The 16,268-nt window shown below is 39.4% G+C and overlaps 1 protein-coding gene across 4 annotated transcripts in view; it reads right to left on the minus strand.

The window, feature by feature from the left end:
* PDGFD (platelet derived growth factor D) overlaps positions 1-16,268 on the minus strand; it is a 136,080-nt gene that overhangs the window by 15,682 nt on the left and 104,130 nt on the right. For all 4 annotated transcript variants that reach the window (XM_053935692.1, XM_053935691.1, XM_053935694.1 and 1 more), the window contains 2 exons: positions 13,689-13,748; positions 8,269-8,470 (listed from right to left, as the gene is read on the minus strand). In XM_053935692.1, the coding sequence (XP_053791667.1) occupies positions 8,269-8,470; positions 13,689-13,748 (262 nt within the window). The remainder of the gene's footprint in view (positions 1-8,268; positions 8,471-13,688; positions 13,749-16,268) is intronic.

Below are 16,268 nucleotides of genomic sequence, written 5' to 3' on the forward strand. Positions count from 1 at the left end.
TGCATCAGAGACAGCGTAAAAGTAAGGCAAACATAAAAGAGATGCACTGGAGCACTAAACTGGATACTTGGGGCCCAATGTTTACCCCTTCCTTCCCTTAAATCCTCTGATTAAAACCATCCTCATTTCACATAGCTTTACCTTGAAGCATTCATTAAAATATTCTGTGATTCTGTGATCTTAATCAGAGGTAGGCACTGAAATCAGAGACTGCAGCTAATGCCATGTTTTATTCTGAAAAAGGGAGGCCTTAAAGATTGAGGAGAAAATCTCTGCTGCTGGTCACTGATTAATTTTAAAAAGACAGACAGTCTGTTAGGGTTGCTTTTAACATTTTATCTGCTTCAAATTCACACATAGTCTTTGCATCATCGTATCCGAACATTCTATACTTTTTTCATGCATCAGTCACAGAACAGAGCTAATGTATAAGAGATGGTAGCCACCTTGCCATGGTATTCCTATACTGCATGTCAAAGCCATCTACAAGCAAGGCAAGGAGGATTTGGGTAGCTTTAGACTGGTCAGCCCATGATAAAATTAAGGGGCAAAATCTTCTTGGAAGCAATACCCAGGCACAGGACAGACAAGGGGGTGACTGGGAACATCCAGAATAGATTTAACAAGACCAACCTCAGAGCAGGCCATGATGAGATATCTGTCTTGCTGGATGAGGTGAAAGCAGCAGAGGCATCCACTGATTTTTGAAAGTGATCCATAGAATCCTTGCAGCCAGATTTCTGAGATATAATGGAATAGGTGGACTACAAATTCAGTAGATAACTGGAATATCTGAGAGACTTGATGAAAATGGCCAGCAATTCCAAGTACAACTGGTAGCTGGTTAATATTTGTGTTCCCCATAGGGTAACACTGGGGTCAATACTGCTAAAGATCTGCAGGTAAACTAGAGGCACTGTAAAAGCCATCAAAGACATTCAGAGCAGTGCTGTATCTTACTGAAGCTAAGGTGTGGCTGAACTTGAGTTGGGAAACTCACAAATAAGCTGGAGAGGGACTTTTTACAAGGGCAAGTAGTGATAGGACAAGGGGATATTGCTTCATACTGAAAAAAGGTAGGTTTAGATTAGATATTAGGAAGAAATTCCTTACTGTGAGGGTGGTGAGACACTGGAAAAGGTTATCCAGAGAGGTTGTGGATGCGTCATCCCTGGAAATGTTCTAGTTTGGATGGGTTTTAAGCAACCTGGTCTGGTGCAAGGAGTCTCTGTCGACAGCAAGGGCATTGGAACTGGATGATCTCTAAGGTCCCTTCCAATCCAAACCTTTCTGTGATTCTGTGATCTCAACAATGTAACAAAGAACATCTGGATGACCAACATAATGATATCCTCACAATTATATGGCAATAACAAATGAAATATAATCTCCCAGTCTCATCTTTTGCTGGTTAAATCATCTAAATGCTCTGACACTAATTAAATAATTCTTCTCTATACCAAATTTTGACCAAACCCTGTGGCTTTTAGACTTCAACACAAATGGCTGATGGTTTTGACTGCTCCACTGCGCATGCTTAATGATATCACAATAAGCAATTTGTTAAATATACCTGGAAATGTGGGAGCTATCTAAATCCTCCTCATGGGAGCTAAGAAGATCTTGCAATTTGCATTTACTGCAGAATCACAGCACCAAGACAAACCTCCTCAATACAGCAGCTATTATTTTAGAGGAACGAAAGATCAAGATTTCAGTAGGATTATAGCTGTTTTCATGGAACAAAGGGCAAAATATATAGGCCTATTATGGACTGGCAAACCAATTACCAGCTGTGGTACAGGTCAAGTAGCAAAAGCAGGCCAAACTATTGGACACAGCTTCATTGAAATCAATGGAAAAGAGCAGCTTATTCCAGTGATAAATAACATGGTGTAAGTTTCACTAGCATTTTAAAAAAGGCTTTAATAGGAAAATCTTTCACTGCAGGGACCAACAATTACATCGCATAACATGCGAGGGAAAATCTCATTTGTCACAGAGAGGAAAGGTAAGAATGTAGATCTGAATTAGATTGTGAAATGAAAGAATGTGTGCAGTTTGCATGCAACAGACAACTTGGCTCCTAACTGAAGAAGGGTGGGAGAAATATTCTGGTTTTTAAGCACAGAGAATACTTTAAATTATCAGCTATTTAAGAAGATATTCCATGTACTTGGAATATTCAAATTTGCCATGAGAAGGAGCATTCAGCATTTGTGATGCCTGCACTCCCTGTCTGATGCACTGAAACTTGCTGGCAGCCATCCCAGAATCTTTCAAAGAAGAGTGCATGGACGTTTGCAGTAATTTATTTGCCACTGCTTGCAAGCCTCTGAGAAATAACATTAAAATTTTAACTTCTTGCTAGACCATTTTAAGTAATGACAATTAAAAACTATTGTTAAGGACATGGTGAAACTTGCCTGGTGTTGGGAACTGATTTTTGGCAATGAACAGCAGAAACATTCTGTGAAGACCCATGGTCTGACCTCACTACTCCCCTTCCAGAGAGCAGTGTGGCTATGCCAGCAAGTGTTTATTTATTTAACTTGTAAAGCTGTCACTGGAGACAGATGCTATTGCAAGAATGTCCCACCTGATTAATTTCCTCTGATAGCCAAAGGCTTCTTGTGTATTATTTCTAAAAAAGAAAATGAGCTCAGAGGAAGGAGTAGTCTTGCTAATTATCAGAATGTATCTATCTACATGTGCTCCTGCTTCCAAGGTTTATTTATGGGAAAACAAACCAAAACACTCCATTTCTTTCTAAAGACAAGCCCTTTCTTTGGGTACCAGACCCATGTCATTTGGATTTACTTCTGTGATGAGAAACAGTGACCTTGATCTCTTTCCTTTCTTTCTTCATTTGTACAGAAAACGTTTCACAGATGGAGGCCTTTTTTTTAATTAAAAATCCTTATTCAAGGGAGGTAAAAAAATCAGAGATAACAGCAAAACATAAATGCAAACAAGTATGTGGGAAAAGTTAAATAATGTTTAATTGATGGATTGAACTGCTTGTAATGGTATTTCTTAGAAGTTCTTCTAATACTATTAACTAGATAAATTCATGCTTTCAGCAATTTAAACTAGGATGAAGATGCTTCCTTGAAACATGTCTGAACTCTCCTCACGACTCTTTAGAAGAACATAAACCTGTTTGTGAAGCAGTTCAACATAACTGTGAAGCATGGATGTTTACTTCTTTACCTCTGTTCTCGCCATGAACAGTTGTTGCAGTTTGACAGGGAAGTGATTTTTTTTTTTTTTTTTTTTTTTTTCAGGAAGTTAGTAGTCAAACCAATCAGTGGTCAGGTTTGGATATTGGCATTTAGACTGACCACTGAAGGCATGGACACGCCTCTGAGAACACAGGGGGTTAAAAGCAAGAACTCCCAGGGGAACTCTCTCTTTGGTTCCAGTCAGAGTGCAGTGCAGAGTTTCTCCTGCCCAGCCACAGGCTGGATGGAGGAGGGGAAGCCATGTGGCCTGGGAGAGGTAGGCTGGAGCTCTAGAGGGAGAAGGGGGTGGGGGGTGAAGGGAAGAAAACCAGGCTGGCCCCCGCTCACACAAGACCGAAAGGTAGAAGAACACTGAGATGTCCCAGGCAGCGCCCCCGGAGAGGAAGAGACAGAGAGCCTGAGGCACCTGGAAATCGCTGCAGAGAAGACAGAGGTGTGGGGGGAGACAAATGCCCAGCTTTGGAGTGTGGGAGTTCGGCAGCCTGCTGTGAGATCTCAGCTGGCCTGGTCCTGGGAGCCTGAGACTTTTTCCTGAGAAAGGAAAGCTTTGCAAAACACTATTCCTCCTCTATGTAGAAGAGAAATGAAATAACCCAAAAGGCAGTGATAACTTACTGGACATGCTTAATATTTGTAATAACCAAATTACTATGACACTGAGATAAGCAATATGTTACAGCAATGTAAAATAAACGTACTTCGGTATGACCTGCTTTTTTCTAAGAGCCTAGAATTAATATAAAGCTGAATATTTGTACTTACAGAGTTTCTAAAATGCAGAAATTGGTAGCAAACCTTTATGAGTATATTTACAACCGCAGAGGTTATTTGAAATAACTATAATATTTTCATGTAGGTGTACACCATAGTTTATAGCTTATACAAGGCCTTTCATTTCAGAATTGTGAAAATCTGAATGTATCTTGTCCTTTCTTTTCTGTCCTATTCTGCCAGTCTGGATTGCACTGTGATTTTATAGTCAGCTTTCACTGGAGTGGTTAACAGCAAACCTTGCTGAACATATACAGAATTAAATTTCAAACTTCATGTGTTTATTAGTGAGACACATTTCATACCAATATCTCATTTCAATAGTGAGAAATGCAATAGAAATTTCAATAGAAATGCAATTTTGATTTCAGTAGAAAGAAATGCACTTAACTCAATAGAATTGCATCAGTATTGTGGAGGTGTGACATTTTGTAGACTGAATGGAGTTACCTTAAATATAGATTTAATCCACAGACTCTTCAACTTTTAGGTACTTGCAAGAGATGTCCAGGAAGGGACTGTATATGCATATATTAATGTGTACAAATACAAAAAAAAATCTTTTGGCCTGGAAAAGACCTTCAAACATCAAAAATACAACCATAAATCAAGCATTGCCATAATCATCTCTAAACCATATCCCCACACGCCACATCCACACACCTTTTGAATATTTCCTGGGATGGTGACTCCACCACTTTCCCTGGGCAGTCCATTCCAATGCTTGACAACCGTTTCTGTGAAATTCATTTCCCCAGTATCCAATCTAAACCTCCCCTGTTGCAACTTCAGGCCATTTCCTCTTGTCCTGTCACTAGTAGCATGGGAGAGGAGACCAATCCCAACTTGGCTGCACCCTCCTTTCAGGCAGTTGCAGAGAGTGATGAGGTCCTCCTGACCCTCCTTTTCTCCAGGCTGAACACCCCCAGCTCCCTCAGCTGCTCCTCACAGGACTTGTGCTCCAGACCCTTCCCCAGCTCCATTGCCCTGCTCTGGACACGCTCCAGCCCCTCAATGTCTTTCTTGCAGTGAGGGGCCCAGAACTGAACACAGGATTGGAGCTGTGGCCTCACCAGTGCTGAGTGCAGGGGGACGGTCACTGCCCTGCTCCTGCTGGCCACACCAGTGCTGATCCAGGCCAGGATGCCATCGGCCTTCTTGGCCACCTGGGAACATGCTGGATCATGCTCAGCTGCTGTTGACCAGCACAGCCAGGAAAGCTGGGCAGCTTTCCAGCTCCTGTCCCCAGCCTGCAGCACTGCCTGGGGTTGCTGTGCCCCAAGGGCAGGATGCAGAATTTGGCCTTGCTGAGCCTCATACAGTTTGCATCAATGCAGCAATGATGGGAGGAAGCAAAAACAGAGCCAGAGACTACTTGTAAAGAACAAAAGGTTCTGGACTCAAATTTTAACATAGGAAAATCTATTCAAATGCTGACAACTAGATTTTGGGTTTTTGTTTGTTTGTTTGTTTTTGTTCAGAGAGTGGTTCCAGAGAGATTGAGCAGCCTCCATGCTTGGAGATGTTAAAAACCTGACTTGACATGGTCATTGAGCAACCTGCTATTGATGACCCTGCCTTGTGGAGGGGCATTTAAGTTCCTGAGGTGTCTTCCCACTTCATCTATTCCGATTCTGTGAGTTTCAGGTATTTCTTATTTGATTTCTTATTTGCTTGACTTTGATATTTGTAGATTATCAATTGTCAAATTAAGAAAACATACCATTTAAATATAATTTATCACCTATCCCTGTTATCAGAATTAGTATCCAGCTACACTGCCTCTCTTAGCTCAATTTTGTGCCAGAGTTTGGTATGGGAAGAAGGTTGGATAGGAGTGAGATTATTAGTGATTAATTTATACCATTTATATGGCGTGATCTGAAAATGCTGTGAAAGATAGGCAAAGATTACATCAAATTGTTCTTACCTGCCTCAGGACTGTTCTAACTTAGGATAAAAAAATAAAACCCAAGCTGTAACCTGGTATTTCAGATAGGTATCTGAAATAAATTATGATATAATCTACTGCTCTCTTTGCTGCAAGGTTACCCCAGTGCCTATAAACATTCCTCAGAGTTCCACATTGTGTTTAAAAGCCACCAAGCATTTGTAATTTAAGGATTTGTTAAAGCTATTCCTTACTCCTCACATCCTCCAAGAACAAGCCTTTAATCTTGTCAGACGTTTATGACTAAATAAAAAATCTTAACTGAAATTTTTAAAAGATTTCACAGTGGTGAGGTATTTTAGCCCAGAGAGCTGCTAACAGGCAGGGAATTTGGCCTTTAGTTTGAAAACAAAAGGAAAACTGTTATAAGACGTTTTTTTTTTTTTCTTGTAACCAAACTACCACCAACAAAAAGTCCTATTAAAATAAATCAAGTATTAAAACTGTAACTGGAAAAATGTTATGCATCTGAATTTTCTGAGTGCTATCATATCAGTTTGATACCTGCAGCCTGCATAATTAGCATCAATAAAGCCTCAAATGTTATTTTATATTTATGTGGTTATTTAAATATATGTGATACTGGGCCAAATAGGATCTGAGAATGAAATGGTATCTGGAGAACAGAACCAGTACAGGATACAGGATTTTAATCAGCTTCTATTAAAAACAGAATAGTTCCTTCATTTCTTTTTTATACGTATCTACTGGTGCCAAATCCAGCCTGAATGAATAAGGGACACACAGATCAAGTTCCACACACCCACAAAGAGATCAAAACACTCTAGAAAGTCATGCAGTGACACTTATGTCAAGTTTTTCCCCAACAATGGCTGTGGTGGTTGCCTGAAATTTTTGACTTGCCAAAAGGGAGCAAAGTAAAGGGGTTCACTTTTTGCTGAATGGGTGCTCAGGGCTTTATCCTTTGAAGTGCTGAGTCCAGAAACAAAGAAAGCCAACTTGTCTTGGAAATTGTACACCAGTACTGTGTCTACTAATGCACTGTATGTGCCTGAGGTTATTCTCCTGCTTCAAGGACAACAGCCACAGGACAGCACACATTACTACCATTCACCTCTTACTCTCCAAGTCAAGGTGAGCACATGAATGGCAGATGGCCTCTGCCAGATTCTGGTTCGTGCCCAGCCATGACCAGGCTGACAATTTAGCAATATGGTGATTGCATTTCAGGGCCTGGGAACACTTCTTGACACAGTTTTCCCTAATACAGATGCAGTCTATATATCCCTTTTAAGAGCAAAGCCTCATACTTTGATAACAAGTAAGTTACAAACATGGAACTACAATTCTCTCTTGCTCCTTAGAACATGCTTAAGGCATGAGGATGGGATTTGAGATGTAAATAAATGGAAGACTTCACAGAATTTGAACTGTGATTTGGTAATTATAATTTTAGAGTTACAAATAAGAATGTGATTGCACAACTTGAAAATAGATGACAACATGAGAAGTCAAATAAAATTCTTCACCCCAGATCTGCTCTGAAAACTACAGTGACTGTCATCCTGAAGACTCCTAACAGACCTCCTGCATCTATACTGCACATGAAGGGCAATTTCATCAGGCCCTTCAGTGCACAGTTACCCCAGAGCACAACTGTGACTTCTCAATAGTGTTTCTTTTTCATGATGGCTTTGTACTGCCAGCTAAACACCCCTTTGCTTTGCCATTTGGTGGATGATTTGAACTAACAGAAGGAAACAAGAAACATAACCCAGAAATGCGTGCTTTGCTCAATTATAGACAAAGATGTTAAATGATAATAATGTTCCCTGCCAACATAATGAAAAACAGTGAAATGTTCACATCCTAAAAAAACAGCTGCACATACAGGTGTCTGCACCAGATGCTTCCCTAAGCATAATGTGATAAAAGAGATTATTTCTCACTCAACAGAGAACAGTCCCTAAGCAGGGTATTTAAAGAAGGATGATAACACAGGTAATTAGGAGTCCCACGCTTTACACACAAAGCAAGGATTTAGAGGGTAAATCTGAGAACTATCTGTCTTTACATGTCGACCTGTGTTTTTATTTGTGAATTTATCATAAAAAGGGCAGTTTTCAGTCTGATTTCTCAAGTGAGATCCTACCTGGAAATTAAGTAAGGATTGAACAACACATTCCTGGTTTTAATGGGTGGTACCTTGCCCTGTGACTCTAAAAGGAACATGAGCACCAGAATGTAACACCTGACTAATGGACTTTCCTATGTGGAGTGAAGGAATATCCTGTCCTTTTCCCAAAGTATGTGTAAGTATGTCCCAAAGTCTTTTCCTACCTTTGGACTTCCTGTCATGGTAGCTCCTGCCTCGATAATGGTGCCCACTGTCTGTGTACAGATTCTCAAGATCTTCTTGCCAGGAGTCCGGGTTAAAGTGTTTGAGCAGATCCTCCACCGTGTCAAAGGCAGCAATGGTCTGATCCAGTGCTTCTGCCGTGAGCGTAGGGTCAGTCACTGATGGAGAGGGATAGGATACCCCCTAAGAGTGACATACATCTCAGTGTACTTGGAAGAAATTACAGCACCACTTTAAACAACTGAAAACAGTTATTGACAAGCTTGTTTCATTACTGAGTGAAACAGTTACTTTGGGCCATCTTTTCAAGTCTTTGGGCCAGGACATTTTTATACCTGTGTTTTCTTTTTATAAGAAGAGATACCAAGAAATTCCTAAATAAATCCCAGAGGAGATGTAGGGAGCAAAAGCACTGCCACTGGTGGACTGTCCGTATTTACATGCACTCCTCAAAAGGAATGATGGTTTGCACATATACAAAGATGTAATGAAAATGTCTTTTGAAAGCACTGTCATTGCCATGGCCACAGAAATGGAGATGCCAGTTCTGTTGCTTATTTCACATGAGGCAGATCCGAAACTACAGCAGAGAAAGACAAATGCAAAGAAGTCTACTAGACTATCTTTCTCTGGTCAATTTGGACAACAATTTTGGCATGGTTAGAGACTTGGAAAAATGGCCCTTTATTACCCAAAAGTAAATGTATTACAAAACAATGATGAATTGACAGTGAACAGACATTTTACCAAAAATACAACTTACTAAACAAACAGATAAAACATGATATTTGGATCCTGGAGATGCTGGTGGGTGAGAGGCTGGACATGACCTGGCAATATGCTTGCAGGCAGGAAAGCCAGTGGTGTCCTGGGCTGCATCCAAAGCAGCATGAGCAGCAAGGCCAGGGAGGGGATTCTGCCCCTCTGCTCTGCTCAGCCCCCACCTGCAGGGCTGCATCAGCTCTGGGGTCCCAGCACAGGGAGGACAGGGACCTGTTGGAGCGAGTACAGAGGAGGGACACCAGGATGATTAGTGGGATGGAGGAAAGACTATGACAATTGGAACTGTTCAGCCTAGAGAAGAAAATGCATCAGTGTGACCTAACTGTGGCTTTCCAATACCTGAAGGGAGCCTACAAGAAAGATGAAGAGAAACTTTTTACAAGAGCAGCTAGTGAAAAGACAAGGTGGAACTGCTTTAAAATGAAAGAGGGCAGGTCTGGATTAGATTTGAGGAAGAAATTCTTTATTCTGAGGGTGATGAGACACTGGACTAGATTGCTGAAAGAGTCTCTGGATGCCCCATCTCTGACAGTGTTCACAGTCAGGTTGGAAAGGGCTGTGAACAACCTGGTCCAATGAAAGGCATCCCTGCCCACTGCAAGGGAATTGAAACTAGTTAATCTCTAAGGAACCTTCCAATTCTAGACATTCTATAATTCTATGATCTCAGTAATGTAACAATGAATATTTGGATGACTAACATAGTAGTATCCTCACAATTATAACACCAAATGGAATATTTATTTTCTACCAAGTACTGTTCTCTGAATGTTCCCACTGAACTTCTGGCACAATTTGACTTTGACAGAATGATTGCAGCATTTTCAGTTTTATTGGAGACAACTTGAAACATTTTTAAAATTCTTAATTTAGAATCACAATACTCACTATCCTGACATCACTTTTTCCCTTATTCAAGCACAGGGCTGAATAGTATGTAAAATATGTACAAGAAAAGCTATTAATACAGATCTCTTACTTTCTGAAGGACCACAATCAATTTTGTCCAAAACGAGGCATATTTTAGCACACAAATTGTTTGGTCTCGTAAGTTAAAACACTATTTTAACTTACTTATGAAACCCCATGAAACCTAAATTCTTTCATGGAAACCCAGCTCTGAAGTAATCCAGCAGAAATATGCCAGGTAAAATTAATGGCTTCCCAAAATATTTGTTTTGTCTCATCTCACAGGTAAATGTATATGTTAAATTATTAATCTTTGTGATTAACTTCACTCAATTGGTTCATGATGGGAGGGTCAACTCATTTGAGTAAATTCACTCGTTTGCAGGATTGTGTCCTTCAATTCCTCCTATAATGGTTTTAAATTATATATATATGTATGTATTTTAAAATAAAACACTTGTCTTTAATGGTAAGCTGTATAACAAAACTAACAATTCTTTATGTTTTCCTGCATATGTTTGCTGAAAATATGGACAGTCCAAATTATTAAAAATTAGGAAGAGAAGAAACAGCAAACATAACAATAGTGCAGTCAAGAAAGCATGGCTGCACTTTACAGCTTACCACCAACAGCCCAAGACGTTTCAGTGGGCCCACCTGTGACTGCAATGCCTCTCTAGTGCAGTGCCAAGACACAGTGCAGAGGCCTGTAAAAATTCATGACCCCTTAAAAATGAAGGCACACCTTGAAGCCTCTCTCCTGACTTCTATGTGGCTGTTAATAGAGACTATCAGAGACGTGGAAGTCCCAGCAGTGGAAAAGCTCACACCAGCAGAGAGAACACAGCATTGTTATCTAAAGCAGTGTTGCAGGATAGACTATGCTGCAGCCAGCATCACACAGTGTGCTAACACAGCTGCTGGGGCTACGAAAGGAAAAGGCGCCTAAATGCCACTTTCTTACTGAGGAGAGCTTGGTGGAGCTCATGGCAGTCCAGTAGGGAAAGATCAGCCCCTGACTGCCTTTCAAAAGTGAGAAATATGGTCCAAGGTTGTTGAAGAAACAGAAGCATAAAAATCAGGCCACAGGTGTGTGGCTAACTCAGTGCAGGAAGTTTTTTCCCACTTGTTCAACTGTACATTTCATTACAGAAGGGGAGGTCAAGCTGTGAATATGTAGGGCATTTCAAACTCATACAGGCAGCTGGGATTCCCCATTTTCTTTTCAAGTAAAAGCTCCTACTCAAGAGATTTGTGCAGCCTCGTTCAAACAGAGAAGAAAGCTTAACTTTTCCTCAGTGACAGCCAAATCAAGAGGAATTATTTCAACAGCTGAGATAGCCTCCTGGCAGCAACATCATGTGACAGGCCCAAAAGCAACTTCAAAGTTGCCAACCCAACTGCTTCTCTTTTGTCTTGCCAAGAATGAGGCGCTGGCTTTGGGAGAGTTTGTGCTTGTCATAATCTGACTTCTGAGATCACATCCAAAGAAGGGGCAAGAGGAAATGTAAGGAGCAATGAGGAGTGAAGATCTTCCACGTTATGTACTTCCTTTGCATTTCTTAAAAGCACTGAGTAAGTTTTTAATTTACTGGAACACAAAGGTATCTTTTTTTGGTATGTGCTCTTGCCCTTAATTTCTGTTCACTCATTCTTGTAACTTTCCTATCTCTATTGTGAGCCTGACAGGCAATTCAATGTGCATCACAGTTTTTTGTTGGTCATAAAATTACTTTACATATAGTGGAAACTAACCTTATAAGGAGTTAGATTTTGTTTCCTTTTTTTTTCTCCTGAGTTTGCCATGATGGGTTAAGGGTAGAAGCATTTTTTTAACTTTCTGAGAAAAAACCCAAACAAAAAAACCAAACCAAAACATAACTCTGTGATATGACTTCAGACATGGAAGAAAAAATTTGCTCACGCTAAAATTTTTATTCTGAGTCTTTGGGTTACTTGTGGGTTTGAGAGAAGAAACTCAGACCTGCCATGCTACCTGAGCATCAGCAGAACTGCATGTCATCTTGTCCAAGACTCACAGGTCTGAGTTTGTCCTTCTGCCTCTCAAGACCATAACAGAATCCCTGAATCTTTCTCTCCTGAAGAACTTGGATTTCCTCATTTTCCTTGGTGCCTTTGTGAAAAATTGCTCAATCTCCCTGCCTTATTTTCTCTGAGGATAAAAAGGACTTGTGGGTGCAATGTGCTGGAGAAAGTATATTTTATTAGACATGGGAAAACCAATGAAACCTAGGTTCAGCTTCTGGTTTAGCTGTAGGTTTCCATGTGACCTTGGGCATCAGTCTGCTACCTGTAATATTTGTATTGAACCTCCTTAGCTGCAACACATTAAAACCAATTTTTAAGGGAAAAAAAAACCAAAAAGATGAACTTGATTTTTCAATATGAAAAGGATACTGGGTTATTGTTTGGTATATTGTGCGTTTTCTGATGTTAAGGATGATAACTAACATGGCGTTTACCATAAGCTTAATCTCATTTACATACTTACCTGATGAGGGAGCCCTAGGCTTACTTTTTCAAACATCAGCTTACCATATTTTTAAACAAAATATTCCATCACATTGATTTCCCCCCCCCCCATGTCCACATTAGAATGAAAAATGAACTTGTGTCTTTTAGTAAAACTGTTCTAGCATCTCATACTTGGCACATCCAGTAGATCTCAGCCTTGCTAACATCCCTCCTCAAGACTTTCAGCACAGCTGATTCCAGGCAATCAGTGAATCGTATCATGAAGGTGACAAGTGACATTTGCAAATTCAAGAGTAAACACACATGAGATTGGCTTAACCTTCTAATTTTGGCAGCACAGAGTTTTCTCACTGCTTGCTGCCTTGATTGGACCCTGATCACTAGAATTTACCCATTTTTATTTACTGCTCCTTCATTAGCTACTCCTGGCAGCTACTGTAACAAAAGTGCTATCACTAAGCTCTCTTCCATGAGTGCTTCAGACACTGGTTTCAAGTCTACTTTAAGTATTTACCCCCATCTCATGTGTTTTAAGAGGAGTTAACAAGAATCATGACATGGTGTGGAGCAGGCAGCAAAGCACACAGAAGAGGACTGCCCATATTATGAATTCTCATGCTACTATGCCATTCCCCAGCACTGGGAAACAGCAAAGAGGACACATTTTTTGCCAATGACACAAATCAGATGTAATGAAGAGAAAATTAATTTTTTTTACTAGATTGCTTACGTTTTTTCCTTTCTTGATTTTTCTCCCAAGTTGCAATTCACTGCTGAATATGGAGTGACTGTATATGATTTCAGAAATAATATTTTATTTGAAACACTTTAAAAAAATTCTCAGTATTGACAATGAAATGCCAGATCGATTTTCTTGCCAGCCTGCTTTACATATGGTCTTCCATGTAAGTCAAGACATTCAATGATTAAAAATTTTAGGTTTGTATCTGGTATTTTCATACTGGCAGGATAAGTTCGAAAGCAAGAAATGTTTTGCAGTGGCTGCCTCATGTGTTCACAACAGCTAAGGGCATATTCTGAATCTTTTATCCCTAAAAGCATACTGTTTGCATCCAGTATCAGTTAGATAAAAACTATTCATCCTCTTTCAAAGGTGAATACATGGTTTCTCTGTACAGATGCCATTTTATCGAGTTGGATTCAAGACACCCTATCAATCCATCCATGGGCAAAACAGTGAGAAATTACTTACTGAGACAGAGCTTGTGACTGACTCCCAGTTGGTTTCTGAGGCTGCATGCTGAAAATCATCCTAAGGGGAGAAACACACAGGAAAAATCACCATTAAGGCAATATCCTAAATTAACTCCAAAATCTAAAAAATTTTCAGCATTCAACATCTGTCACTTTTTCTGACCCTTTTTTAATGCAAAAGTCCCTCGCTATGTGTCACTTCTCAATAAAGTTACTTTATTCAGGTTCCTCCTTTTTCAATGTTTATAAACTCCTTGTGAGCTTGCTTGGACAAGAATGGGTGAATATTATTATTGTTACTGTTATTATTATGATTATTATTATTATTATCATCATCATCATAATCATCATCATCATCATCATAATCAACCACAATAACAGTAATAATAATACCAATCTGATATATGCTGCTTTGCATAGCAGGACCTAATCTGGTCAAGGACATTACATTCATCTGCCAACATAAATATTAAACAACATCTCTGTATGTCTACAACCAGAGTATTAATGCAGTTGCCAAACTGATCTGTTGGAAAGAATGTGAACATGCTAATTCCCTGGTACTACTTAGTCAAGGTGAAAAGCAGGGTAATCTAATCCATCTGAAAAGTAGTCCTAACATGACTGTACTGCTTTTGGTACTTGTGCTGAACAGTACACGATCATCACTGCACTATGTTTTGTTGCATAAAAATACCTAGCCACAGTACATGCCTGTTAACAGCGCCATTGCACAGAATCTCCGGGCATTTATGATTAATTTGAGCATAGGGATGGGATTCATATAATCTATCTTTGGACAACTATGAAGCCAACATCTAAGCCAATTAGTCTTGTTTCCATTTACAATCAACTAAACCTGGCATTTCTGGGATGCAAATCATCTGATCTGTTTTAGAAGCTTTACTTGGGATGACAGTGCACCCTGAAAATGCATTTTTGTCTCCATTGTCTCTATAAAAGGAACCTGGGAGGCTGATCTTAGATACAGATGTCAAAACTGTAGATATTGACATGTGGTCACTTAAATCCCAATCCACTTGTCTGACCAGTGATGAGCAATAACTACTGAAATAATGAAGAAGCCATTTCTTTAATCTTTTGGCATCTTTACTCATTTCCAACAGGAATAACTAAGCTGTGAAAAATGGAAAAAAAAAAAAGCAGCATTACAGAATGGTTATTAAACACACACATGCAGTGAATAGCTAATGATTGGCGTGAATATGCAGGTAAGGAAAGTGGGCTGAAGTGACAGAATACCAAGATTTTAATTTCTAATAATAGAATTTATAATGAAGAGGTTTAAGGAAGATGGATCAATGCCTTTGCTCACAATTTCATACTGACTCAGAATCTGATAAGTTTTTTTTTTAAGCTGGCAACTGAAAGGGGAAATGGAAAGGAAACCGCACAGCTGATGCTTGTTAGACTTGATCGTGCATTTGATCATACATATATATATATGCATATATTAAATTATTTCTTAGGAATGGAAAACAGAAAATTGATCTCATAATTTGCTAATTCACCAATAAAATGTTCCTTTAGTCAAGAAGGAACAGAGCTGCTTTCAGATCCAGAATCAATATACTTGGTTTTTTAATGTTTTTCATTTGCTATAGAAAAATATTTATATGTCTCAAAAGTCACAAGACTGTTTCTTCAATACTGTTACTGTTTCTTCTTCTTCAGCATTTAAGATTAATAGAAATTAAAAAAAATCCCATCAGTAAGTGACCACTAAAGCTGCAGAGCAATAAAAACATTAATAATTATGTAGTCATTTTCTGCTAAGAATACAGAAGAAAAACACTGGTAAAAATTTCAATGCAGATTTTTTTCTTAAAAATAGTAAAGAGATATGCAAGCTATAATCAGATCATACACCATTCTGAATATGCCTCCCTTGGCCACATTCTTTATACAATTGGTTGCCCAGTTCTTGACAAGCAACAATTTAAATTAAATAAAAATGTATTTGAAAAGCTCATGAATCCTCTGTTAAAGTCTGCCAGTTGCAGAACTTGGAAATAATTTCCTCTCTGTCATTAGCTTCCATTTAGCACTTCCAGGAAAAAAAGTGGCATTGAGCTCTAAAGCATTATTTTAAAACAGAAACAATTTGCTTCACTGAATGTTTTGAGAAGACTGTAGTCTTGTGTTCAAAGGGATGGGCCACTTGTTTTATCTAAATGCAGATATCAAAACTGTTTCTTTAGTCTGTGATTCTTTGAGTTGGTTCATGCCAGGAAACCCCTCCAAAATCCTGATATAGACACGTGTACCACCTGCTTCTTGGATCTCAAACCTGATGACTGCACATTTCAACTCCGATTATATTCAATCTGTCTAAACTATTCACAACTCTATGGCTTTGTTCCACCGCCACTCAAGGCAGCTGCAGTCATTCTTGGCTTCTCAGCGCTTTCAACCTCTACAGTTTGGAGACTATTATCTATGGCTTCTGCTTGCAGCTATTTCAAATAATAATATCAAAGTGGGTCTCATCATTACAAAACCCTCTCCTCTTTCTCACCATTGCCCCTAGCAGAAGCTGAAGGACAAATCTATTTTC

This window comes from Vidua chalybeata, chromosome 2, assembly GCF_026979565.1.
Source record: "Vidua chalybeata isolate OUT-0048 chromosome 2, bVidCha1 merged haplotype, whole genome shotgun sequence".
In the NCBI taxonomy this organism is placed as follows: Eukaryota; Metazoa; Chordata; class Aves; order Passeriformes; family Viduidae; genus Vidua; species Vidua chalybeata.